The sequence below is a fragment of the Coffea eugenioides genome, chromosome 1, assembly GCF_003713205.1.
Source record: "Coffea eugenioides isolate CCC68of chromosome 1, Ceug_1.0, whole genome shotgun sequence".
Classification (NCBI taxonomy): domain Eukaryota; kingdom Viridiplantae; phylum Streptophyta; class Magnoliopsida; order Gentianales; family Rubiaceae; genus Coffea; species Coffea eugenioides.
In genome coordinates, this window is record NC_040035.1 from 1,229,443 (window position 1) to 1,257,078 (window position 27,636).

The 27,636-nt window shown below is 38.7% G+C and overlaps 5 protein-coding genes and 1 pseudogene across 5 annotated transcripts; 1 reads left to right on the forward strand and 5 right to left on the reverse strand.

Annotated features, from left to right (window-relative positions):
• Nucleotides 1–85: 85 nt before the first annotated feature.
• On the reverse strand, nt 86–1,912 carry LOC113759836. The gene is made up of 2 exons (XM_027302418.1): nt 1,511–1,912; nt 86–1,303 (listed from the first exon to the last, which is right to left on the reverse strand). Exons 1-2 carry the CDS (start codon nt 1,910–1,912, stop codon nt 86–88), a joined length of 1,620 nt encoding a protein of 539 aa, XP_027158219.1.
• Nucleotides 1,913–2,041: 129 nt separating this feature from the next.
• LOC113759845 lies at nt 2,042–4,907 on the reverse strand. The gene is made up of 2 exons (XM_027302425.1): nt 2,933–4,907; nt 2,042–2,841 (listed from the first exon to the last, which is right to left on the reverse strand). The coding sequence occupies exons 1-2, from the start codon at nt 4,905–4,907 to the stop codon at nt 2,042–2,044; spliced, it is 2,775 nt and encodes a 924-aa protein (XP_027158226.1).
• A 2,031-nt stretch (nt 4,908–6,938) lies between these two features.
• Nucleotides 6,939–7,637, forward strand: LOC113759849 (E3 ubiquitin ligase BIG BROTHER-related-like). Its single transcript, XM_027302431.1, has one exon. It carries the CDS (start codon nt 6,939–6,941, stop codon nt 7,635–7,637), a length of 699 nt encoding a protein of 232 aa, XP_027158232.1.
• A 2,550-nt stretch (nt 7,638–10,187) lies between these two features.
• LOC113759857 (pentatricopeptide repeat-containing protein At4g21300-like) lies at nt 10,188–12,677 on the reverse strand. The gene has a single exon (XM_027302436.1). The coding sequence runs from the start codon at nt 12,675–12,677 to the stop codon at nt 10,188–10,190; it is 2,490 nt and encodes an 829-aa protein (XP_027158237.1).
• A 9,930-nt stretch (nt 12,678–22,607) lies between these two features.
• On the reverse strand, nt 22,608–24,222 carry LOC113759861. The gene is made up of 4 exons (XM_027302440.1): nt 24,044–24,222; nt 23,814–23,948; nt 23,646–23,709; nt 22,608–23,537 (listed from the first exon to the last, which is right to left on the reverse strand). Exons 1-4 carry the CDS (start codon nt 24,220–24,222, stop codon nt 22,608–22,610), a joined length of 1,308 nt encoding a protein of 435 aa, XP_027158241.1.
• A 794-nt stretch (nt 24,223–25,016) lies between these two features.
• On the reverse strand, nt 25,017–27,393 carry LOC113775874 (annotated as a pseudogene).
• Between the last annotated feature and the right edge of the window lie 243 nt (nt 27,394–27,636).

Here is a 27,636-nt window from a genome sequence, read left to right on the forward strand (position 1 = left end):
CATTGGCCTGGGGGTGTCCAACCGAGGTGAAATGTTGTCTGATTCCAAGGTTTTCACACCACGCCTTAAAGGGATTATCCGCAAACTACTTGCCGTTATCCGAGATGACCACCCGAGGCAGGCCGAAGCGGCAAACCACGCTCTTCCAGAAGAACTTTTGAATTGCTGCTCCGGTGATACTTCTTAAAGGCTCGGCCTCAACCCATTTGGTGAAGTAGTCTATTGCCACCACCACGTACGCAAAATTGCCTGGGGCTCTGGAGAATGGGCCGATTATATCAGTCCCCCATTGTTCGAACGGCCATGGCAAGGTGATGGGTATCATGAGATTGGTCGGCTGGTGGTGCTCAGGGGCATGGTGTTGGCAAGCAGGACAGCTAAGGACCAGGATTTGGGCATCTACCCTCATGGTGGGCCAGAAATACCCTAGCAACAAAGCTTTTTTGACGAGCATCCTATGGCCGACGTGAGCACCACAGAGTCCGTCGTGTATATCTTGGAGAACTCTTTGGCCTTTTTCGGGTGTGATACACCGTAGCCATGGGCCGAGGTAGGATCTTTTATACAACAGATTTTGTCGAAGGGCATACCTAGCTGCTTTGCGCTGAAGCTTTCTTGATTCAGCTCGGTCATCAGGGAGCTCCCTCCGACTGAGAAATCGGATCAAGGGGCCCATCCAGGTATCACCAAGGTAAACGGGGCACACCACTTCTTCTATGTACCCTGGCTCGGCTAAGACTTCTACAAGTACCGACCTGTTCAAGTCAGAAAACGAGGTGGAGGCGAGTCGAGAGAGGGCGTCAGCTCGTTTGTTCTGAGATCGTGGTATCTTTTGGATTTCAAAAGACTCGAAGTGTGCGACCAACTGGTGGACCTTGGAGAGGTAGCGATGCATGACCTCCTCTCTGGCCTCATATTCACCCAATATCTGGCACACAACGAGTTGGGAGTCACTGTAAACCAAGATGTGCCCGGCGCCGAGCTTGCGGGCTAGCTGGAGTCCGGCAATGACTGCCTCATATTCGGCTTCGTTATTGGAGGCAGCGAAATCAAACCTTAAGGCATATGAGCACACCTCTCCCTGGGGGTCTTCGAGGAGCAAACCCGCTCCACTACCCTCACTGTTAGACGAGCCATCCACATGAAGGATCCACCGTTGAGGTTCGGCCGTGGCCGAGGTTTTAGCCGAGGTACTCTTATTTGCCTCATCAAAAGTGAGCTCGGCTAAAAAGTCTGCGAGAGCCTGGGCCTTGATTGCTGTACGAGGTTCATAAGACAAGTCGTACTCCCCCAATTCGATGGCCTATTTAGTGAGGCGCCCGGAAGCCTCTGGCCGGGACAAGACTTGTCTGAGGGGCTGGTCGGTCCTCAGACAGATGTGGTGAGCTAAAAAGTAGGGCTTGAGCCTGCGAGCTGCGTGGATCAAAGCCAGCACGAGTTTTTCTACCTGGGTATACCTGGTTTCCGGACCCCGGAGGACTCGGCTGACCTAATAGACTGGCAACTGTACCCCCTCCTCCCTTATCAGCACAACACTTACTGCCTCGGCAGCAGCAGACAGGTACAAGAACAGCTTGTCCCCTGGCCGAGGCAAAGTGAGTGTTGGGAGGTGATGAAGGTATCTCTTTAGTTGCTCAAAGGCCTGTTGACATTCCCCAGTCCAGGAGAAGCTGTCGGCCTTCTTGAGAACCTTGAAGAAGGGTAAAATCTTGGAGGCTGACTGTGACAGAAACCGGTTCAGGGCTGCCAACCGCCCCGTAAGCCTCTGCACGTCGCGGATATACCGAGGTGGAGATATCTCCTGGATCGCTCTCACCTTATCAGGATTTGCCTCTATATCTCGTCGGGAGACGAGGTAGCCCAAAAATTTTCCCGAGGTGACCCCAAAGATATATTTTTTGGGGTTTAGCATCATCCGAGTTTCCCGGAGGACCTCAAGGACTTCCCTTAGGTCGGAAAGGAAGGTGGAGGTCGTTTGACTCTTAAGGAGGACGTCATCCACGTAGGTTTCGACATTTCGCCCAATTTGGGACTTGAAAGCCTAGTTGACCAGGCGTTGATACGTGGCCCCGGCGTTCTTCAGCCCGAAGGGCATGGTGGTGTAACAGTATGTGCCTTGGTCAGTGTAGAAGGCCGTTTTCTCCTGGTCCTCTGGACTCATTCCGATCTGGTGATACCCCTTGAAGGCATCAAGGAAACAAAGGACCTCATAACCCATTGCTGAGTCCACCAAGGTGTCGACTTTGGGCAATGGGTAGCAGTCTTTGGGGCAGGCCTTATTGAGGTCGGTGAAGTCGACGCACATCCTCCAAGCCCCCGCATCCTTCCTGACCATGACCGGGTTGGATAACCAGGTCGGATACTGGACCTCCCGGATTATTTTTGCGGGTAGGAGCTTGTCTACTTCTTCTCCCACAGCTCGGCTGCGCTCAAGGCCGAGGTGCCTCCTTTTCTGCTTGACCGGATGGGTTTGGGGGCCGACATTCAGCTCATGTATCATGAGGTGATGCGGGACTCCACGCACCTCATCTGCGGCCCAGGCGAAGACGTCACGGTATTCTCTGAGGAGATCCACCATCCCTTTCTTAATTGGGCCAGGTAGACGGATGCCGATGCGGACGATCTGATCTGGCTTTGTGGGACTCAAGGAGACTTCTTCCACCTCGTCCCCCGTCTCCAGCCTCGGGAACTTCTCAGCTTGCTGAGGGTCGAGGCAATCTATCGACAGGATATCTGACCTCTTCTCGCACCTTCTATCAGAGGCCATTGGAGAGGCCGCTTGTAAAGTGGCGAGGTAGCACTCCCGGGCAGCGCAGACATCGCTGCTCACCTCGGCGACCCCTGCGGGGTGGAAAACTTGAAACTCAAGTGGTATGTAGAGTAAACCGCTCGTAAAGCGTTGAGCGTAGGTCGGCCCAGGAGTAGGTTGTACGGGGAGTCAGCTCTAACCACCACGAAATTGACTGGGATGGTTCGACACCGGGGGTGATGCCCCAGGTCACTGTCAAAGTCACCATCCCTTCGGGATGCACAACGTGCCCCCCGAACCCTATCAAGGAGGTTCTTACCGGGGTCATGCTTTCCCTAGCTAGTTTGAGGTTATCAAACTTGCGGAGGTACATGACGTCCACCGAACTTTCCGGGTCAATGTAGACTTTCTTCACAATATAATTGTTGGTGAGCACTTCAATCACCAAAGCCTCGTGACTACTGGAGGCTGCTGGGACAGGATCACCGGGTCCGTAGGAGATCACCTCGGATAGGCGAGAACTTGACTCGGCCTGATCCGGGTTGGCTTGCCTGTAGGTCCTCTTCCGGGAGTTCTGACTGTCCCCTCCCGTTGGACCTCCGGCAATTGTATTGATGACCCCGGTTATGTTGGATCCATACCCTAACCCGTGACCTGAAGATCCGTCTCGGGGAGGCCTTTTTGTCTCCCTAGGATCCTCCGGAGGCCTACAACTGCTTCTCGACGTCCGCCTTTCGTCTCGGCGTTGATCACCCCGGTGGTCACGTCGAGGCTCATTACGAGATTGGCCTCCACCTCGGCGGATGAACTGCTTCAGGTGTCCCTGTCTGATGAGATTCTCGATCTCCCTTTTGAGGTCGTTGCAGTCCTCGGTTTCGTGCCCGGTATCCCGGTGATACAGACAGTAGATGTTCGAATTCCTCTTATCCCTGCTGCCAAACATCTTGGGAGGGGCCTTCCCGAGGTTGTTCTGCTCCATCACAGACAACACCCGGGACCGGGTGGTGTTCAGGGGTGTTAACTCGGACTCAGGGATGAGTGGCTTCCCCTTGGAAATCCTGTCGAAAACACTACGGCGGTCTCGGTTAGGACTTTGGAAGGCACTCCCTGAGCCCACTTCACTTCGGCCAAGATCTTTCCCCTTTCTGGGGTCTATCTTCGGACGAGCGGCTTGAACCTCCTTCTTCATGCTGTTGAGGTCCTCGGCCTGGATGCCCTTCTCGACCTTCAACCACAATTCGTGGAGTGAGCGGGGATACTTCTTGTGGATCCCCGTGTTGAATACCCCGGCAACGAGCCCATGGGTGAAAGCGGCAATGGTGACCTGCTCATTAGAGTTAGGTATCTGCACGCTTTCTTCGTGGAACCTCTGGACATACGACCGAAGTGATTCTCCCGGGTTCTGTTGCATATTTAACAGATAAGCCGAGGTCCTGGTCGTAGGTCGGGAGGAGACAAAACGGTGAAGAAATTTCTCCACTAATTCCCCCAGGGTTGAAATGCTCCTAGGTTCTAGACCCCAGAACCATTTTCGAACTGTCCCCTGGAGGAATACCGGAAAAGCCCAGCATATGATGGGGTCAGGGATGCAGTATATGCGGAAGGCCGAGATGAAGGCATGATTGTGGTATTCAGGATCACCTCGGCCGTCGTAAGACGGTATCGAGGGGAGCTTGAAGTTGGGAGGAAGCCTCTCCTCGTTGATGTCATCCGTGAAGGGTGGAGCCCTCTGGTAATCCACCACAGCTCTCTCCAAGGGTCGAGGTTCCTCAGGTCGTCGGCTCAAGAGCCCTCTTGACAAAGACCTGGTCAGGGAGGCTACCTTAGAAGTGGCCTTGGAGAATGCTTTCTTCGAAGCACTTCGACTCAAGCGTCTCCCGTCGGATTCTTCTTCGGACGAAACTTCAGGGGATCCATCCGACTTCCTTTTAGAGGACTCGGCCTTTTGCTTGCCTTGTCTCTTAAGATACCTCTCTAACTCCTCGAAAATGTTAGGGTTTTCGGTCACAAATTCGGCCATACGAGTTATGACTTCTTCGTTTGCGGGCTGGGTCCTTGGGGACTCCTGCCCTTCAGAAATATCTTCTTGCTGAGCTGCATTACTCTGCTCAGCCCCAATAGTGAGAGCTTTCCTGCTCCTAGAACGCGTAGGCTTCATTCTCTGATGTCTTCGCGTTTCCCATAGACGGCGCCAATTAAAGAGGTGAATTCTGACCGGCTAGAGTGAACCGAAAGCTGGGAGTGCTGCAGCTGAAGAGGTCACGGCGGTCTTGGTCACCTGCTTAAGTTATAAGAGGGGCTGAATCCCCCGGTAGAACTCCGAAGCCTAAGTCAGTTCGAAATTGGGAAAATAGTTTAATAGAGAATTAGTGTATGGTTTTTACCAGAAAATTGGTCATCCTCTTCTCAGTAGAAGTCTTGAGTATTTATAGAGGATGGACAAGAAAGAGGGACTGCTTGCACAGGTCCCTAGAGATCTGGCATGATCAGCGTATCAAGGTGATTTGATGGGCTCTGCGGAAAGGTGCGCCGGAACAGTCATGTGTCAGGCGGCGCATGTCAGAGCAGCTTTATCAGAAGTGTAAAATGTGTCAGAGATCATGTTCCACAACTCCGGTTGCCAGGTCATTATACTTCACTTCGGCTTTATGAGGGAAGGCCTTGGCCGAGGCAGTAACTGGGCCGAAGTCAATTCCCGATGGTGATAGGCCGAGGCGGTCGGAACCGAAGTACCACAGGACGGGACCCCAGCTCTATCCGAGCTGGAAATACCCTCCTCAGCAATCAATTAATTTGCGTAGAGATTTACTTATGCGGCGTGGCTAAGCCTTTCATTTAGTCGAATGCCAACTTGAAGGCGCGGTTCCAAATATCTGTGAGATCGAATTAATTTTATTTATTTCTTTTATTCATTGGTATTTGTACGTTTCCTGATTTAATTGCTTATGCTTGTTATGTTATTTGAATGTCAATGACCCGATATTCAAATTAACCTAATGATCTAATGCCAAATTAATTGATTGAATCCGTAATTGTTTAATCGATTAATACCAGTGGCGACTAGCGTGATTGGTTTCATGTTAGGGAAACGTATGATCTAACTTAAACAAACCTTCGTAATGTGTTTGTTGGTTAGGATTGGATTTTTCTAATTATTAATGCAATCGAGTAATTAAATCCTATGGTCGTAACTAGGGTTATTTCTTGGTTAGAGAAATAGTTAACAGCCATACCTTAACTATCGAGAAATTAAAGAAAGGCTGGTTGTTCATCGCTTGTATGACAACTATAACCAGTAATGAGTAATTGAATTATCTTTGCATCGATGATCAGTTGAATGAACCGTGTCTGAAACGTTACACCTTTGGCTAGAGTCGTATTGGTTCTTGATTAATTCTTGTTTATTTCTATTAATTGTCTCATTAGTTAGTTAATTAGTAATCTTATATTTTCCAAAAATCCCCCATGCACTGAACTCTAGAAAAGACGAATTATCCCCAGTCCCTGTGAATTCGACCCTACTCACCGCTATATATAAAATTTGTATTTTTCTTGAGTAGATAATTATTATTGCACAGGTTCGGTACTTGTCAATCAAAAACAATTTTGACTATCTTTTAGGATATCTCTCACTCACATTTCTAGGTTAGTTTTTCCTTCTTTCCTTTTTTTTCTTTTGTAAGAATGATATTTGTAAACTAGGTCTAAATTGTCATCATCCTAAATGGACTTATAACATAATAAGGAACAAATTGAAAAGGATAAAGGATACTTTTACCCCAATGATGTAGTATTAGTCCGTTTTCAAAATGAATAGTATATATACGGTGAGTGTATAGAAAATTAACTCTTAATTATATCCAGTAGTGAGTAGACAATCAAAGATTTTTTCACATAAATGTAAGCCTTTTTATCTTTTCTTAATTTTTCTAAAGTTACTGCATTTGTAGCTCCATTATATATCACAATTTTGCCAAATCCTTTTCCGTTTAAAACTCAGAAATCTAAACCTTTTCTTTTCAGAACTAGGAAATCTCGACACCTATGTAACTCCATGCAAAGCACTAGAATGTCATTCGTATTCATCAAACTTCCTACAAAAAAAGTCTCTGTTACCAGCCTCCAAGAAGCCTTTCAGCAACTCAACTAGAGTTCGAGAAGAATAAAGAAATTTGTTAGAGAAATCAGCATGGCAGCAGCAGTAGTTTATGGTTTGTTCGATACAACAACTAGAGGCCCTTTCTACAACAGTGTTCTCGTGAGGGCACAAGAAGTATACATGCAAGCTACTCCTCTACCGGTTAATTTCCTTTCACCCTGGGAGGATGAAGATCATCCTGAGAACTTCATTCCAGGCCCAGAGGACCAGCATCAACCTCAAAACAATCTAGAATCTTGCGAGGAGGAGGATCATCCTGAAAATATTCCACCACCACAGGAGAGAATTCAACACAGTGGCCACGGTAATATTCTTCAAGCACATGAATCTGATGATTATGATGATGACGATGATGATGATTATGAGTTTGATGATTTACATGGACAACTGGTCCAACTTAATAATGGGGAGATTGTCAGGCTTGGGGATGCATTTGCTGTAATCTCTGAAGATTTGGAAGTTCTGGGCCAACGAAGTAATCTGTACCAAGAAATAATCTCAGAGCATCTGCAAACTAGAAAGTACCAAAAACTTGCTAAGCAAGATGAAGATCAAGATGAGGTGGATGAACTATGCGTAATATGCCAAGATGGATTTGAAAGCGAAGACATGTTGGGAACTCTAGGATGCCAACACGAGTTCCATGCGGATTGTATCACCAGATGGTTGCAAGTGAAGAATGTCTGCCCAATCTGCAAGTGCATGGCAATTCACCATCAAGGAAACTAAGACGTTTTTGGCACATCATCCCAAACAAAGAAGCTTTATTATCCACTTTGTTCTGCCAAGGAAGATGGCTTTTGATCATCTCTTGATCACAACAAGTCTATCTATTTCTGATGAAGTCTAGGTCTTGACGGCATGGTTTCATCACTACCTAAGTACATAGTTACTGCAATTGAAATCATTATGATCAAAAGCTTGTCAAGCTCCTGCAAAAACCAACTGTACATAGATGATGAATGTATTTTTCTTCTCCAGTGGTAGGCTAGAGATTTTAGTCTTCAATCTGTAACCAAACCGATATTTTCATGATTTGAATAAAATCTCGTATTTGTAAGATTCTAAATTGGAACAGTTTTCATGATTGTGGTTTTGCTGAAAATTACTATTTTAGCTTGTGATGGCAATCTTAGTTTTAGCATGTTCTTAACCTAGACTTATGGGACCTTTTAGAGTTGCATTGATCCTGTTAACGTAGACGGAATCTCTTGGTGATACATCTACAAGTTCTTGAGACGGGCTACATAACGCCTTACACCTGTTTCACTCATTCATTCTTCTGAATTGGGTTCTCTCTATGTGTACAATTATACTTCTAACATTTACTGTATGTGTTTCGTAAGTGTAGCTCACGATTGTGTTCCAGATATAGAGAAATTTTACCGTGATGGTTGTATTTGTTGGCTCGCCTGTTTCATCGCATTGTATGAAACTAGATATGCACTCTCACGCCTAAGGGATGCCTGGGCACACGTTTGGAATGTTGTATTAGCAGTTGCTCTGCTATATATGCACAAGTGAAAGAGTGTTGCAGACAATAAAATCAATCTGCCACCAAATTAATAGATTTTTCCCAAGAAAGAAGGATTAGTAGGTAATGGCAGCCTTTCAGTTGAAACTAAGAATAGGAAATATTCATGTTGTCCTAAAGATGGATCATCCTCAGTAAGAACCACATAATACCTGACTTTGCTTACAATCTTTCATCTAACTCTTAATCAATCATCTTTTTCCATGTGGATGAAGAGTAGTTATATACAGGTATTTAAAAAAGATGGCAAATAATTGCTCAATTTCCAGAATGCATGATCCAGATAAGCTAAAGTCACACGCATAACTTCCTGCTAGGAGCTTCAGTACATCATTCAGCAGTTACACCACCCTATATATATATGCTACCAGTTTGAATATCTTTTAAGCATGATAATCAGCTCAGACCCAGTCAGTAGTGTTGCTTATTCCTCAAAGTAACTTCAAACACATTAATTGTTAACTAAATCCTTTTTTTTAACAATGTAACAACTGCATGAATAGTCTTGGCCCACTTTTCTTCAAACTATATTGTAAATATACTAGAATGAACAAAATGAGATAAAGCTGAGCATGCGTATGAATTCCTCTTAATATAAAACTTCAATGATACACTTTGTTGGTTTCAATTGTATGACATATCTTTATGAGAAGTCCACGTTTTGCATAAATTAATTGATGAGGAAATCACCGTCAGAATTCAAGAAACTGTGAAACAGAACACCAATTTCAAGTAGAGAGATGATTTCAGCCCTAAAACGGAAAAACCCAAAACCATGTGGAAACACCTTTATAGCTGGTCATTAATCCTGGACCATCTGCATTTTCATTTTCCGAAAATTCCTCTAAACAAAGATAAGATCCAAAGATATTTGTTTTTCTGAGCAGGATTCCATGTGGAAAAGGATATTAGATACAATGATTTCAGTAATTATCAACGTACAATTCTGTATCATACCACAAGTGTTTTTACAGTGTTTGCAAGAGATGGGGCCAAATGTAGCATTTTTATTGGGTGAACCAGATTGCTAATGTTTCAGAGTTTCATCAGATTTCAATCAAGCCCTCAAATGATAAAGTCCTTACTTTTAAATTGATCTCAATTCACATCTCCAAAAGGGGTGAAACGATACTAACAATAGCACAAAGGGCATAAATTAAACTCGTTACTAACATCAAAAGACTGGGCAAAAAATTCTGAGTGTGCAAGTAGTAAAGCCTCATCCTAAGACAAAACCATTAAAATGAAACTAAAAAAGAAGGGCTAAACTAGAAGGATCTAGCAGTTTAAGGGCGAGCATATAATCGAGTGAAATTTTAAAAGCTTCAAGAGTAGTTTACCCCAATGTTTATTTCTTTGTCTATCATTCTTCTTTGCCTATCATTCCAAGTCTAACCCGAGTTAAACTGAAGATTTTGTAACTCCATATTAGTTATAAATGCAGAAATAGTTCAAGTAAATTTTGCAATGTGTGTGCAAACTATTATTAAGAACAGCAGTATGACTCGTTATTGCTTGACAACCTAACTATAAATATTTATTACAGAGTTGCATTAATGCAGAAGTGTCCTTGGTATAGATTTGTCATTTTGTTTCAATTGAAATTCAGAACTATGTTAAGGTACTCCATTCCATCCCTCAAAGGCTGAAGTATGAATGATCTAGAAAAGAAGAAAAGTATGTAATGTCTATACTTACAAGGTGCAAGAGATTCATATCTACTCTTAATTGACAGAGCACCATGATCAAAATTGAACAGCCTCTGTAGGTGATGAGTGGCATGAGTTTGTGAATTTGCTACGGTGCATTGGATAGTAATACTGAGGAACATATCCCTCTCCGTGCAGCTCCCGAAGAAGATGTCTCAATAGCCGATAGATCTCAGATGACTGAGAATGATCTGTGTTTGCAGCAACAAACATGTGGACGCTCTGATTCACCTCAAGCCAGCTGTAACCAGGAACTTTCTGCACTCCTCTTTCCTTCATCATATTTCTTACTTTGTTAACCCCTTCCCACTTTCCAGCATCAGCTTGCACATGTGATAGGAGCATATAATATCCAGAATTTTGCGGGTCCAAGTCAAAAAGATGATTTGAAGCCAATTCAGCTAGTTCAACGTTGTCATGGAGACGGCAGGCTCCGAGTAGCGTGCCCCAAATGCCAGCATCTGCAGTAAATGGCATGCTCCTAATCACTTGATGTGCTTCTTCAAGGCGACCAACTCGGCCAAACAAATCTATTAAGCATGCATAGCGTTCCATTCGAGCTGTAATTCCAAATTCTTGGGTCATGCATTCAAAAAGTTGCTTGCCCTCTTCAACTTGGCCAGTATGGCCACAAGCAGATATTATGGTGAGGAAAGTGACATGGTCAAGCTGTAATCCATTTTCCCTCATTTCATTCAGTAGAGCCAAAGCATCCTCAAGGTGTCCATGGTTCCCATAAGCAGCAATTATGCTATTCCAAGAAACTTCGTTCTTGCACTCCATCAAGTCAAAAGCAGTACGTGCTAATTCCAAATGTCCACATTTAGCATACATGTCTATCAAAGCGCTCTCAGCAAAAAGATCTGAGCTAAATGCTCCTCGAATCATGAATCCATGTATTACTTTGCCATAATGCAGTGCTTGTAAGTTTGCACATGCACAAAGAGCTGCAGATATGCTAACAGAGTCATATTTGGCTCCTTCTAAACCCATCTGATAGAAAAGATCAATTGCTTTTTCCGGCTTTGCATTCTGACAACACCTAGTAATCATCGAGTTCCAAGAAACCGTGTCTTTTTTGGAAATTCTGAAGAAAACTAGATGTGCTAGGTCCAACCTTCCACATTTTGCATACATATCTGAAATTGAACTTCCTACATAACACCTGTCTTCAAACCCATTTCTGAGAACACTACCATGCAACTCCCTACCCAATTTCAGAGCAGCCAAACCCGCACAAGCTGGTAAGAGACTTGCTAGAGTTACTGCATTGGGCCTCATTTTCTTATCCAGCACCCATCTAAACATTTCTAAGGCTTTAAAATCCATTCCGTTGAGCACAAACCCCGAAATCATAGCAGTGCAAATGATGATATCTATAGCAGGGCAAGAGTTGAAGGTTTTAGATGCCATCTCCACAGCCCTGCACTTAAAGTAAATATCAATAAGTGCATTCTTCAAGAACACGTCCATATTGACATTGTTTCTTAATATGTAACCATGAATTTCCTTGGCTTGATTCAGGGACTGCAAGTCAGAAAACAATGAAAGTATACTTGTAAATGTGGTTGAGTCTGGTCTAGCACCCACAGATAACATTTGGCAAAACAAATCTAAAGCTTCAGGCATACGCCCACTTTGGACGTAGCCCCCAATCATTGCATTCCAAGTTACAAAATCAGCCTGCGTTATCAAATCAAATAACTTTCGCGCATCAGACAAGCATTGGCATTTTGCATACATAGCAATCAAAGCGTTAGCAACCGAAGATTCCATCTCCAACCCACATCTGACAACATTACCATGCACCTGAGCACCAAAATAAACCATCTGTTCCAAACCACAAACTGAAAGAATACAAGCATAACTAATTGAATTAGGTTTAGTTTCAGTCATCCTCATTTCTCTGTACAACCCAATCACATCATCCACCAAGTTCTCATCTTGCGCGTAAGCATTAAGCATTACATTCCACATAACACTATCCTTTTCAGGCATTTTATCAAACAAACGTCGCGCTTCATCTATACAATCATTCTCCTCATACAATTTAATCAAAGCACTACCCACAAACACATCCAACTCAAAACCCAAATCTCTAATCGACCCATGTATTAATCTACCTAATCTCAATGATTGCAAACCACAACAAGCCTTGATTACATAAGGAAAAGTGTACTTATCAGGAGAAGTACCAAAACCCAACATCTTATAGTAAAACATTAATGCAAAATCAAACCAACCCACCAAAGTAAATCTCCTAATCATCCAACTCCAAGGAGAGGCATAGTACAACTCAAGTTGAAAAAATAAGTTCTTGGCATCAAAAAACTTCCCACAAAGTATGTAAATTCCCAAAACCCTTGTTCCCAATAAACCCAAGCTATTAAGTCCATTGACAGTGATTTGGGCATGGATTTGCTGACCCTTTTGGATAATGGAAGGGTTAGAGTGGCCAGGACAAGAGGGATTGCAGGATTTTAATACTTGTGCAAGTTTAGAAGCTAAAGCTTCTTCTGCTTTCATTGTGTTTGTGTGAATGCAATGGCTTGTGGTGCATAGTTTTTGGACAGTTTTTAAGGCCCTGAATTTTTTCGTGATTGAAAATGGAAGTGTTCGATACGTTTAAGGTCGATTTTCACATGGTTTTGGTACTCATTTTCTTGGCCGGTTCAGAACATATTTGCAAGAAGTTTGAACTGGATCAAAGCACGAGGGAAAAAAGAAGATATGCAAAGTGAAAGGGTGAAAAACAAAAAAGCCTCCATGTGGTAAACTTAATATACAAAAAAATCCCCCATGATTTCAAAACGTACAACACGACACTCCATACTTTGAACTAAATTATAAAGGTGACAGAATCTGTTAAACCCGGAAATAGACGAAATGACCAAAATACCCTGATATAATTAAGCAAAAGACATGTCAAAAAAATCATTTGTTTTATTCTCTAGATAGAGAGAATTGAGGGTTAAGGAGTAGAATAGGCATATCTGTTAAAAATTAAGTATAAATTTTTTTTAGATTCCAATAAGTCATTTCCGTTAAGTTTAACAGATTCCGTTACCTTTACAATTTAGTTCAAAAGCATGAGGTGTCATGTTGTACGTTTTGAAACCATGGGGGCTTTTCTATGTATTAGGTTTATCACAGGAATATTTTTGTTTTTCACCCAAAGTGAAATTAAATGTCAAAAAATAAGTAAATATCCAGAAAACGTAATATGTCTTCTTTTTTTCTTTATTGTTTTATAGCTATAACGGGCTTTATATTCATTTTTCACTACTTTTTTTTATTTTTTGTTATTTTCTGCTAATATAAAATTTCACAAATACAATAAAAAATAGTATCATTTTTCTTCTGTTCAAATTTCTCAAGGAAGTTGAAAAATAGAAGGTTATTATTTGCATTGTTGATTAACTGAGAAGGGGGACTAAGAGCCTAGGAGACATAGTTAGTATATTTTTGAAATAATATGATTATGTTGACCTAAAGCTATGGTATTAAAGTATGGAAAAATCGTTCAAAATATCTCTCACATTTAACCAAATGAATTTTTTACCATTCATGTTTAAAATGTTCACTTTATGTCCATTACAAATTTATCTTACCAAAATTTAATGCCAATCTAAGTTTTTGACCACTTTCAGGATGAAATCACCACGTGATCTACATATAGTCATTTTTTCAATGTACAAAAAGATTAGATCCCACTTTTTAGTGATAAAAATGGATATGGATTGGGTTCGATTCCTTTTTTTTTTGAGAAAAATGAATATAGTTTGAATTAGATTCTGCTTTTTTAGGGTAAAAATGAATGTGGATCAGATAATTTATTTATAATGAGGTTCAAACTTGCACTCGAAAGTTATAACCAACTATCTTGTTTGTTAGCAAATATACAAGTCACTTTTGTAGCATGCGAGGTGTTAAATCCCACGAGGAACACTAACCAACTACTAAGGCCGAAAATTCCCTCTATTATTTAGACTATCAAGAATTTTTAACAAAAGTAAAGCAATAACATTACTATAACAATGCACTTGAAAGTAGTGAAATTAGAGCATCTCAATTAAACACAAGCATCCTAGGGTGTGGAATCCACTAAATGTACCAAACTATCAATGAAGTGGTTAATTATCACTAACTACTCTTGTCTTGCCAAAGATACATTTTCCTCAAGGAATCAAGACTCACTTTTGCTGATGAACTGCTTATTGCCAACACTAGAGTTTCCCTAATTTAATTAGGGGTGTGCATCGAATTCGAAATCGGTAATTCGGAACTTTGAATTTCGAATTTTTTGAAATTTTGGCATCAGAGAATTCGATCGAATTTGATTTCGAATTCACCAATTCCGAATTCAAATTCATACCGAATTCAATTCCAAATTCAGTAAATTCCGATTTCACCCAATTCGGGAAATTTTATATATTATTATATATAAAATTTATTAGATAACATAAATTTTATAATATTATATTATATTATATTATATAATTTTTATATTACATATATAAAATATATATATAACGAATTTGAAATTGAAATCAGTATTCAATTTTCGATTTTGAATTGTGAATTCGAAATCGAAAATTCTGATTTGAAAAACTCCATTATTGAATTCGAACCAAATTCGAAATATATGAATTAGGAAAACCCGCATTCAATTCCGATTTCTGATTTACCGATTTCAAAAATTCCGAATTCAATTCAAATTCGGTCAGTAAATAGAAATTTTTTGATTTTGCACACTCATAATTTTAATTGTGAAATCACAGGTGAAGGTTTCATTAAGACGAAGAAATGTGAAGAAAATCCATCCAAGTGTACCATTACTTTCGTGTTCTTTGGGTTATGCTTATTCTATTTCCATCATTGTTAACCACTCACATATATTAATAATAACTAACATGAATTGTAAATTATGATTAAGCATTCATAAATGTTCATGCACAAAGTAAGTGAATTAGCAAATACAAGATATGGCAATTGGTAACCACAATTAATCCATAATCAAGGTACAAATAGATTTATCTACCCTAAAACAATAATATTTAGCTTAGCTAGACATAGTAGATAGAATAGAAAAGCTTAAGGATTCAATGCAATTGATAGGTGTCGAGTCTGTGCAATAATAAATATAGGTGTTGAGTCTATGTAATAATAAATACCAACTCAAATAAAATACAAATTTTTTTATATAGCGGTGAGTAAAGTCAAATCCACAGGAATTGGGGAAATTGTCTCTTTTTAGAGCCTAAAGTAAGGGAAATTTTTAGACAATTTAGAAATAACTCACTAACCAATTAAAGAAACAATTAATGAAATAAATAAGAATTAAATCAACGATAAATATGACTCTAATCATAGGTACAACTTTTCAGATACGATTCACACAACTGATCATTGATGCAAGGATGATTTAATCACTCATTAATAGATTGGTTATAACCCAACAAGTTCTGACAGCCAACTTTTCCTTAGTTTATCGATAGTGAAGGTACAACCATTAACTATTTTCTTAATCAAGAAACAACTTTAGGTACGACTATAGGATTTAATTTTCAATTGCATTAAAAATTAGAAAAGCCTAATCCTAACTAACAAACATACTACGAAGGTTCATTTAAATTAGATTATATGTTTCCTTAACATAGAACCAATCACGCTAGTCGCCACTTAGTATTAAACAATCAAACAATTACGAATTTAATTGATTAATATGACAGTAAATTATTAGATTAATTCAAATATAGGGTTCTTGACATTCAAATAACAAAATAATCATAAGAAGTTGAAGCAGAAGACGTACGAATACTAATGAATAAAAGAAATAAATAAAAATGATTCAATCTCACATATATTTGAAACCGTGTCTTCAAATTGACCCTTGACTAGAAAAAGAGATTAGTTGCTTTCCATTGAAAATAACTCAGCAATTTTATCGACGAAAGTTGCCTGACGTTTGACAACAGAAAGAGCAAAAGAAAAGAAAAGACGAAGAGAAAAACTCTTCGTTCTTCCTTGGTGCTGAGACTAATCACCCTTTTCACTAAAAGCAACGATGACTCTTTAAAGCCAACACAAACAAGAAGGCTTCCTTGCTCTCATGTCTCTTACTTTCCTAAACTACTAATACTTCCTAATTTTCTCCAAAGAAAGGGAGATTCCCTAAATTGACGAAAGAAAAGCCATTTGTTTCTTAATACAAAATGAAAGACCAATTATCTCAAATAAGGAAACATGCTTCTAAGAACTTCGACTCGAACTGGGATACTGTCACGCGTGGCAAAATTTCGAGCCTCCGAGACTTGACAGCAAGATTTGAACGAGCCCACAAAGAACTGCTAAAATTCTTCATTAAACCACTTTTTACTCCTTTTCTCGTCATATTCCTACAATTAACACCAATTACCAAATATGAGTGGAATTTACCTATTAATACAATATATAGCTAAATCAAGGGGAAAATAACCATAAATTTAATAATAAAAATGCAACCTATCAATTTCCCCACACCTAAATCATGCTTGTTCTCAAGCATGAGAATAACAAATCAAGTAATCGAATTCAAACAATGGCTACCACTCAAATCATCTATTGTCAAGGTACAATTAAAACACGTGTCAAATATTAGTGGCTAATCTCCAAGAAATATCTCTCTGGTTACCTTCTTAACAAAATACTTTTCCAATTTCTGACTAGCCAATCCAAAGTTATAAAATATTCAACTGGCATTCGTCAGCAAACGGTTTGACTATTAAGCCAAATCTCAACATTGAAATCCATGGATCAGCAGGCTAACAATTCATTGACACACTTCCATATTTTTCACTATTAGCACATCTTTTTGCTTTTCTAAAATATCCCCATACTTGAGTTTTTTTTTTAAATTTTTTTAAGGGAAAATGTTTAGTTTTTAACCATTCAAACTTTTGACGCGAACTCCGATATCTATCAAATGAAGGAGTCTGGTTACTCAACTCTTATCGCTTAAAAACCATATACTCATACCTCTCGCTATTTTTTGACGCGAAAGTTGACACTTTTGGTGAAAACCCCCAGTTATTAGGTAACGATAACTAATAGAGTATAACCAAATATTATTTACAAATAAGTACCAAAACAAAATTAAAAACCATACAAGTCCGCTACATTTTTCAAACATGGAGAATTAAGATATAGTTGAACCAATTTATATAAAAAATGCCAAATAAATATTTACAATGTTTAGAGAAGTTAACCAAAAAGTGCAAAAGCCATAAAATTTCAAATATTCACCAGAGAGACACCCTTAGACCTTTTCACATCATACTGAACATATTAGCATATAAAACCTTAACAATAGCAAAATTTACGAATCTAACTATCATTGATCAAGGATAACCAAAAAATTGCACAAAATTGACAAAAAATTGGATAAAATTCAAAATTTTTGAACAAAAACTTCAACAAAAATGGCTACACACTTTTCCAATATACTATCCCCCACACCTAAATCTTACATTATCCCCAATGTAAGAAATAAAGAATAAAATATGAAGCAAAAGAGAGAACAAAACTTCCCTGAACATTGAGGAGAATATTGCACTACTAAGGATGTGGAGCAAAAATGAGGATAAAATCAATAGAATGAAAGTAGTCACCAAATTCTTCAGTCATTTTAGACGTGGATATGCCTAAAATATAAGGAGTCTTCTGGTCAAAAATTTTCAACTTGCCAATTCAGCGTGACTTATAGACGTGGGCACGTCTTATCGACTAGTAGTCTTTTGAAATTTCTGAACATATCTTTAGAACCAATCAGCTAATTAGGTGCAGGCGCGGCTTGTCTGGTAGTAGTCTTTTGTCCACGAAAAAAACAAAATAAGAGTTGGGAGAATGTTGACCATGGAATGGAGGAGATGTCACCACATTTGGTAATTGTTCACTGGATTCGTTCACTTGAGCGATTTGAGGTTGGGGTTTCAGTTCTTCCTTTTCAGCTTTTTTTTCAACTGCATCTGTAGATCTTTCTTCTTGAGAATCTTGCAAGTCCTTAATATTTGTCAGGGTAATTGCACTCTCATCTTTCTTAAGATCGATAATAGTCTATGAGTGCAATTCTTCACAAATTGGAGAAAGTAATTGCTCATTATAGATGCAAACAGACGCATTTGATCCTCCATCCTTCTAATTCTCATTTGTGTCTCTTGTTGAAATTGATATGCGTTAGTAATTATTAATTCCACCATTTTTTCAAAAGACATGCATGACATTGATATGGTTGTTGCTGTTGATATTGATATTGAGAACATGTTGGCCTTGCTGCATAATTAAAGTTAAAGTTGTCCCACTATTCTTGATCATACACGTTTGAATAAGGGTCATCCCATATTTGATATAGGGTTGGAAAACTCCAAAAGTATTAATTGGGGCACTCAGGTCATCTTGAAATATGGGATACATGTCGGTTGAATGACCCAAACATAACAAATTTCACAAAATGCAACAGCTAATTTTTCTACATGAGAGGCATCTAAATGTTGATCATTAGAGAAAACACGAACCTCATTACCCTTTTTAGGAATAAAATCCAATCTATCACCAAAATATTGAATGGTAGCAACCATAAACTAGAAAAAAAAAGAGAAAAATAAAAATAAAAATAAGATTAACTCAAAAAAAATAAATTAATCAAACGCCACTCTTCGGTAATGGCGCCAAAACTTGACAAGTGTCAAACCTGTGTAATAATAAAAACTTACTCAAATAAAATACAAAGTTTTGTATATAGCGGTGAGTAGGGTCGAATCCACAAGGAATGAAAAAAATTATCTTTTTTTAGAGCCTAAAGCAAGGAGAATTTTTAGACAATTTAGAAATAACTCACTAACCAATTAAAGAAACAATTAAAAAAATAAATAAGAATTAAATCAATAATAAATATGACTCTAGTCAAAGGTACAATTTTTTAGATATGATCCACATAACTAATCATTGATGCAAGGATGATTCAATCACTTATTAATAGATTAGTTATAACCATCAACAAATTCTGACAGCCAACTTTTCCTTAGTTTATCGATAGTCAAGGTACGACCGTTAACTATTTTCCTAATCAAGAAATAACTCTAAGTACGACCATAAGATTTAATTTCCTAATTGTATTAAGAATTAGAAAAACTCAATCCTAACTGACAAAAATGCTACGAGGGTTCATTTAAGTTAGATCATATGTTTCCCTAATATGAGACCAATCACGCTAGTAGCCATTAGTATTAATCAATCAAATAATTACAGATTTAATTGATTAATATGGCAATAGATTATTAGATTAATTCAAATATCGGACTTTTGACATTCGAATAACAAAATAATCATAAGAAGTTATAGCAGAAGACGTACAAACATCAATGAATAAAAGAATAAATAAAAATGATTCAATTTCACAGATGTTTGGAACCGTGTCTTCAAATTGACCCTTGACTAGAAAAAGGGATTAATTGTTTTCCATTAAAAATAACTCAAGCAATTTCATTGATGAAAGTTGCCTGAGGTTCAACAACAGAAAGAGCAAAAGAAAAGAAAAGACGAAGAGAAAAACTCTTTGTTCTTCCTTGGTGCCGAGACTAATCACCCCTTTCGCTAAAAACAACGATAACTCTTTAAAGCCAACACAAACAAGAAGACTTCCTTGTTCTCACGTCTCTTACTTTCCTAAACTACTAATACTTCCTAATTTTCTCCAAAGAAAAGAAGATTCCCTAAATTGATAAAAGATAACCTATTTGTTTCTTAATACAAAATGAAAGACCAATTATCTCAGATAAGGAAACATGTATCTAAGAACTTCGACTCGAACTAGGATACTACCACGCGTATTAAAATCTCAATCCTCCGAGACTTGACAGTAGGATTTGATCGCACCCGCAAAGAACTGTAAAAATTTTCATTAAACCACTTTTTACTTCTTTTCTCATCATATTCCTACAATTAGTACCAATTACCAAATATGAGTAGAATTTATCCATTAATACAATATTTGGCTAAAATCAAGGGAGAAATAATCATAAATTTAATAACAAAATTGCAACCTATCAGCAACCAAACATAATCCAACAATAAAGAATGAAGGAGTGAAAAAATTACTCATTCAATTGAAGAAACAAGAGTTTTCAATTTCCATTATCTTCATTGTCTTCAAAATATTGAGCACATCAAGAGTTCTCCAAGAATTCCCCAACAAAATGAAAGACTAAGCTAACTAAAAAAGCTAGAGAAAAATGTTCAAGAAGAAAACTAAGTCTTGACTCCTATATTTCTAGTTGTTTCTTGTTGCCAGAGAATCAAGAAAAAGCAGTCTTTGAGCTCCCAAAATGCTGCTGCAACATCCCCTCAAATGTCCCTAAAAAAGTGTGAAAATGATGTAAGTGGTAGGTGCTAGGACCGAAGCCGTGATCGGTTCGCGATCTAATCGGTTGAACCGGCCAATTCAACTCGGGTTTCAAAACACTACCTATTAGTGCTCTACGCTACTAACACGTTTTCATTTCAGCTTGACGTTATGTGTCATGTTTCACATGGACAAAACATGTTGTCCCTACATTTTACATATAATTCTTTGAATTATGCTTCCTCCGAAATGTTTGTCTTCTTTTTTTTTCCGAAAACGTTAACTTTTCATTGATGATATTTAAGAACTATACACTTAGTGAGCAAAAGACTCTCAAAGAGCTATATAAGTGCATTGAAGCACTGAGGGTTGATCCACTCCTCATCAAAAGGTATGCTTAGAGCATAGTTGCTTATATGACTATTGTATCACTATTTTCATTGGTAGACAGAATAAATGAGCATTCCACAAACATAGAGCTTAAACTGCTAATGTCTTCCAGATGAGAAAACAAGCTCACACCCTTGGCCCTGTTGCTTTTGATCATCTTCAACAAGTGTTGTTGTGGAACTCGAACTTGGATTTTAGCCCATTGACATTCACTAGCTTTGCATAAGGCAAGTTTTAGTGCCATCAATTGGTCTTCAAGTGTGTTCCCTGAGCTATACTCTTGCATGGCCCATTGAGCTACCACTTGTCTGTCATAATGTTCTGCCTAATGTTTTAAAACCCGGACCGTCAATTGAACCGGTGAAGTGAAATGATCGATGTTCAACCGATCGGACCGATTCAACCTCGGTTCAATGAATTTTTTTAAAAAATAATTTATATAAATATATATATATGCACAAAATAAGACATGCAATAGACTAATTTAAAACTTTATATGATGAAAAGTTTACTATTTTTGAATAACTTGAATTTTCAAAAATAAATTTTTTTAATTATAAGTTAAAACAAATAAATTTCATTTCAATTTCAATTATATCTACCAAAATAATCTTAAATCTAACCCAAAAATATCACAATATTTTGAAATTATACAAAATTCACATCTATGAGAATTTGACATTGTGAACTTAAATTTTAATTTACGTCTTTTGGATTTAGAGATTGCAATTTAAAAAGAAAGTTTGGAATTCGAAAGAAATCAAGAGAATCGAAAATAGAAATGCAAACTTGATAAGAAACAAAAAATAAGATAAAAGTGAATGGTTGTAGCATTAAATAATTTGGGTTAAAAAAAATAATTCTTTTTTAACTTTTTTTCAATTTAATGGACAAAAACAAAATTAAAAAGATGGAAGAAAACATCAATAAATTAAAACTAAAGAGGTTTGATTAAAAAGGGAATGACAAAAAAAGAGAGAGAGAGAGAGAGAGAGAGTTGAAGATTAAAAAAAAAGAGTCATGAGAGAATGAGATTTTGTAAGAAAAATGAAAAAAAGAAATATGGATATTTGTCTTATATATATAAGTTATCAAAAAAAAAAAGATATGATGATGCAATGATTATTATATTAGTCTTCTGTTACAAAAATCTTGAGTTCGAATCTTGATAGAAGCATTTTGCAAAACTTAAAAAAAAAAAAAAAAAAGGAGAAACTTGAAAATCGGTTCAATCCGGTTCGATCCGGTTCAGCAATTTTCACGGTTTTGATCGGGTTTGACCAATTTTCTGACAAAGTCAAACTACCATAGAACCGGACCGGTGCCATGGCCAGTTCACGGTTCAACCGGTCGAACCGGCCGGTCCGGTCCGATTTTCAAAACACTGGTTCTGCCACGATGCCAAGTCCCAGCTTCTTGGTTCCCACTTGTTGTTTAATCGCTAAATTGATATATATTCTATCATGTCCACCCCCTTCCTCTTGCTGGTTCATCTCTGCTCTTATTGTTTCTGGTATGCTCATCTCTCTTTCCTTCTCTTTAGCTTTATTGTATTACATCCATTCCTTGTGAGCTTTCTCTATGGTCTTCAATGGATATCTATCCATTGAATTGAAGACCCTATCATTTCTAGCTTTCCACAGTTGCCACAAAATATTTACTATGAGTGCTATATGATCCATCCCTGCTTACCTGTACCTTGCTTCAATCAAAATGCTCCACCATCTACTGAAGTTTCCCGTATATTCCTCCAATCCATCCCATTGAAGTGGTGACAGTCGCCACACTTCCTTAGTTAACCTACAATGGAAGAATAGGTGTTCCAATGTTTCTATGTCTTCCCCACATCTCTTGCAAATCAGGTCTCCCATTCTGGTTCTGGTATAGATTTTTTCATTGACAGGTAAAGCCGAGTTCATACATTTCCATATAAACAGCTTCAACTTCCACAAATGCTTCCACAGCTTTTCCTTCCCCCAACTTGGCCCTTCTCCTATTACCTCTCTTTGTTGTTGTTGTAAGCTTCTTTGTCTACTGATCTCTTTATATGCAAAAGCAACAGTGTACTGTCCATTTCCACTATATGGCCAAAAGAAACAATCATCTCTATTTGCCAGGCTGATTGGAATCCTTAGCATCTTCTTTGCTTCCTCTTCCTGGAACAGTTTAAAGATAAGCGGCCTTTTCCTTCTGAAATTGTGAATCAGGTCTCCTACTTTTTGGACTACGTATTTCTGAGGTTTCACTATTATCAATTTCCCTTGTGGATGCTCAGGTATCCATCTGTCCTCCCACACTCTTATATTTTTGCCATTTCCAATTTTCTTAATAGTTCCCTTTTCCACCATTTCCCTCACCCCTACTAGGCTCTGCCAGATCCATGAAGCATTGTGTGGTACTTTGCATATGAAAATGGACTGTCTGGGATAGTACTTGGCTTTCAAGACTTTCGCCACCAGTGAGTCATGATCTGTCACTAATTTCCACACTTGTTTCCCAAGCATGACTCTATTAAAATTTTGCAAGTCCCTGAACCCCAATCCACCTAGTTCTTTCTCCTGTGTAAGCTTGTGCCATGAGCACCAATGTATTTTCTTCTTCCCATTCTTCTCTCCCCACTAGAAATTTGACATCATTGAGCTCAGCTCCTTGCACAATCTGATTGGTAGTTTGAAACAAGACATAGCATATGCTGGAAGAGCCATTGTCATAGCTTTGAGTAGTACTTCCTTTCCAGCATCACTGGGCAGCTTATTTTGCCATTGTTTCATCCTCCTCCCACAGTTATCTCTAATGAAGCCAAAAATCTGTTGTTTGGTCCTTGTAATCACCATTAGTAATCCCAAGTATTTGCCTTGGGATACAGCTTGGATATTCTCAAAATGCTAGCAAACCTTCTTCTGAACTGCCTGTGACACATTTTTGCTAAAAAACACTGAGGATTTTCTAGATTTATCATTTGTCCCGAACCCCACTCATATTTCCTGAGGATCTCTTTCAATTCAGCTGCTTCCTTAGGGTCTACTTTGCTGAAAATCAGAAAATCATCAGTAAAGAACAAGTGTGTTACTGATGGTCCTCTTCTACTTACTCGCATTCCTATTATCCTTTTTTCCTCCTCTGCCTTCCGCAGTAAATTGGTGAATCCTTCTTAGCAGAGTAGAAATAGATAAGAGGATCCCCTTGCCTAATCCCTCTTTCAGGAGTTACAAAACCTTTTAGCTGCCCACTAACATTGAAAGAATATGTTACTGTGGAGATGCAGCTCATAATCCAGCTAATCCACCTGTCAGAGAATCCCATCTTTTACATGATTTCCTGCAAAAACTTCCACTCCACCCTATCATATGCCTTAGACATGTCAAGTTTCAGAGCAAAATACTCATTCTTTCCTTGCCTTTTATTTTTTAAGTGATGCAGAAACTCATGAGAGATAATGACATTGTCAAGAATTTGTCTACCTGGTACAAAGGCAGCCTGGTTCATGCTAATACAGACATTTAAGACCCTTTCAATCCTATTAGCCAAGATTTTGGAAATGATTTTGTAGATGACTTTACAAAGACTAATGTCCCTATAATGCTTCAAACTTGTTGGATTGTCTGTTTTAGGAATAAGGGTGATCACTGTATGGTTCACAGACTTTAGCATAAACCCAGTGTGAAAAAAAGTTTGAATGGCATTGATAATGTCTTCTTTGATAATGAGCCAAAAATGCTGGAAAAAAAGGGGACTCATGCCATCCATACCTGGGGATTTATTTGGGTTCATGGAAAAAACAACATCCCTAATCTCTTTTTCCTCCACCTTTTTGGTCAAGCTATCATTCATCTGCTGAGTAATTGTGTGTGGTATTCCATTTAAAATGTCCTCCAAATCTTTGACCCCTGAGGATCTATGTTATTAGGACCAATTTTCTAAAACCCCAAGGATTTGCAAAAAGTCTAAGAAAAAAATAAGCAACTCTTCAGATGAGCTTGCAACTACCAACTATTTAAGACATATTTGACTAACCACGCAGTTCATCATTAGATACAGCCAATGTTAGATTATGAGAGTAGTAAAGCAAACAAAAAGGAGATGCGGATTGAAGCAGATTACAAGAGAATGACAGCTGTGAAATAAATCTATCTATCGTACAGATACATGATAAGACCAAGAGACGGTCAATCAATACAATAATGTACCATGAATGAGTAAAATCAACAGCACCCTGAAATAAACTCAGTATACTCTTTCAAGACAAAATACAAAAGGTGAAACAGGCAAAAGATGTTTTGAGCTGAAATCTAGAAAAAAAAAATAAAGATTCTATCCAACCTGTTCAGGATTCTGCGATGGCAGAGATTTCCAACTGGTTCAGCAAGTATTAATTCCATCCTTGCAATCGTTTGTCAAGTTATAGAACGTTTCAACCCTTGTCTTTGCCCTGTAAAGGACTTCGGTGTCCACCTCAACTCTCATATATCCATCAAACTCAACTGGGTGCCCGCCATTCAAAAGCCTTGTGTCATTGTACCATTCACTCATATTTCCCCACATTTCCTTGTAATCATCAAGCAAATGAACCTTGTAATGAGATCTCAGCTTATCAAAGTAATTGTAAAATGGTTCATTAGTAGCAACATACAAATGCCTCCAAGGCATAACTGATGTTTGCAGATTTTGAACAAGCGCCTCCGGAGATGTGTCAGCATCAAGATGAGGCCATAGTTCCTTATTCTGTGCCTTCTCTCCTCGAACCCCATGAACTGCATCATAGTCCCAGTCCATGCTTCCACTAATTGCCATAACTATATTCATTAGTCTCTTTGATTTCAAAGTGCATGCCAGGGCCTCTGGATGTATTTAATTGCTGGACCTTCACAGACCTGATACCAGTAGTTTTCTAGCTCAGGAGCATCAAATTGGCGCCATATAATAGTGCTCTTATCTTTTTTCAACTGCATTGGTGTAACTTTATAATCTGCAACCTTTCTCACAGGGATTTTCTTTTTATGTGTTTTATCCCATCTCTTCCAATCTTTATGGAACTCCTCCTCATCCACAACTGATGTGTCTCCTTCAAATGCTCAAAATCAAAGTAGAACCAAAAATATTTTCCTTCCTCATCCCTATGACTCTGAGTGTAAGAAGAGGACAAACAAATACTCAAATCCATCACAAATGTCCTATTCAGATACTGAGCCTCACCTAAAGCGCACAAAAAGCTCCATAGGTAATGATTCATTCCTTTACAATAATTCCCGCCACGTGAATAATACAGGTATCTCCCATTTCTAAATGCCAAATCTGATCCTACCACCGGAAGCGTATCATTTATTTCATCATCTCTAACAACAGGGGCAGTTTTGTTTCTCAGACCACTTCTAGTGGCATTTGTTCGAATCCTAGTACAGCGGGCATTCAAACCTGAGTGCCAACGCCCTGCATGGATCACCTTATAACTGCAATCATCCTTGAACCCAATCATAAACCTTCTGACATCCCTATACTTTCTCCAAGATTTCTCCTTCTTATTTCTAAACCTCCACGCTACATCACACTCATTAGGCGCCGAACCGTTAACAGGATGTTGATAATCTAAAAATGCAAGGGACCTAAAGGCCCTCAAGTTGAACCTCTCTATAGTTATCAACACCTGTACCTTCACAACCAGATTTCAAGCTCACATTTTTAAGATCCGCTTCAGTTCTCTCAATCACATCTTCAGTAATAGATACACTTGCCCCTGCAGGAGCTAATCTTGGAGACTCAGCAATATCCTCACTAGTTTTAAGTACAGAAGTATCAGTTTTAAAAGCGGCATTTTCAACTTGTGTAAAAACCTTAGTGAGGGCTTTGGAGGACTCCCATGGATCAGGGGGCTGGTATGTTATTGCAATTACGGTAACTATGAGAACTGAGAATACAAAAACTGAAAAACACACATTGCTTATGAATTTTATTAGGTTTTGCCCAATTGGGTCACTTACTGAATTTAATTCCTTCATTGGAGCAAAACCCTTTTTCCAAAATGAATCAAATTGAAGTCATAAATCAAAAAAGGCAGCAAAATTCAACAAAAGACTAGATCTTGACAGAAAATAGATAAAGGGTCTGCAAAAACAGAGGAAAGAGGCGACGGAGAAATTAAACAATTAGCTTAACTAACCTCTGATCTGAGAATGATTCTTTACCGCAGACACTGAATTAACAAGAAAAAATGAATCTTGACAATTATAGTGAGCAACAAGACGAATAATTTTGCAAAATGCGGAAAGAGAGGAACTGAGGAAGGGAGGGAGAAAGGGCAAGGTTTTCTGTTAATCTGATATTTCAAGCTCTTTTTTTTTTTTGGAGATTTGAGTAACATGAAGGAAAGGACTGGGAACTTGAAGTTGAGAGTGAGCTTTGTGATGGGTACTGAGAGAGGAGGAGATGTGAAGGAAAACAGAGGAAGCTAGATTGAGGTATGATTAGCATTAATCAGGAACTAAACTTCCAGAGTTGGTGTGAAGATGGGATCTTGAAAATTAAATTAACGATAACCTTCTCTGATCTAACCCAGAGAATACTTCAAAAAGCGTTTATGGCAGTGGGACCTTTCCTTCAGTAAAGAGTAAGTAACTAGGAAAAGTGTAGAACTGTCAGACACGGGTGTCAAAACTAGTAGAGGGAGAGATCTTATACTAAATACTAGAAACTTTTTTGGTTGTGCCAATGCCCAATGTGTTG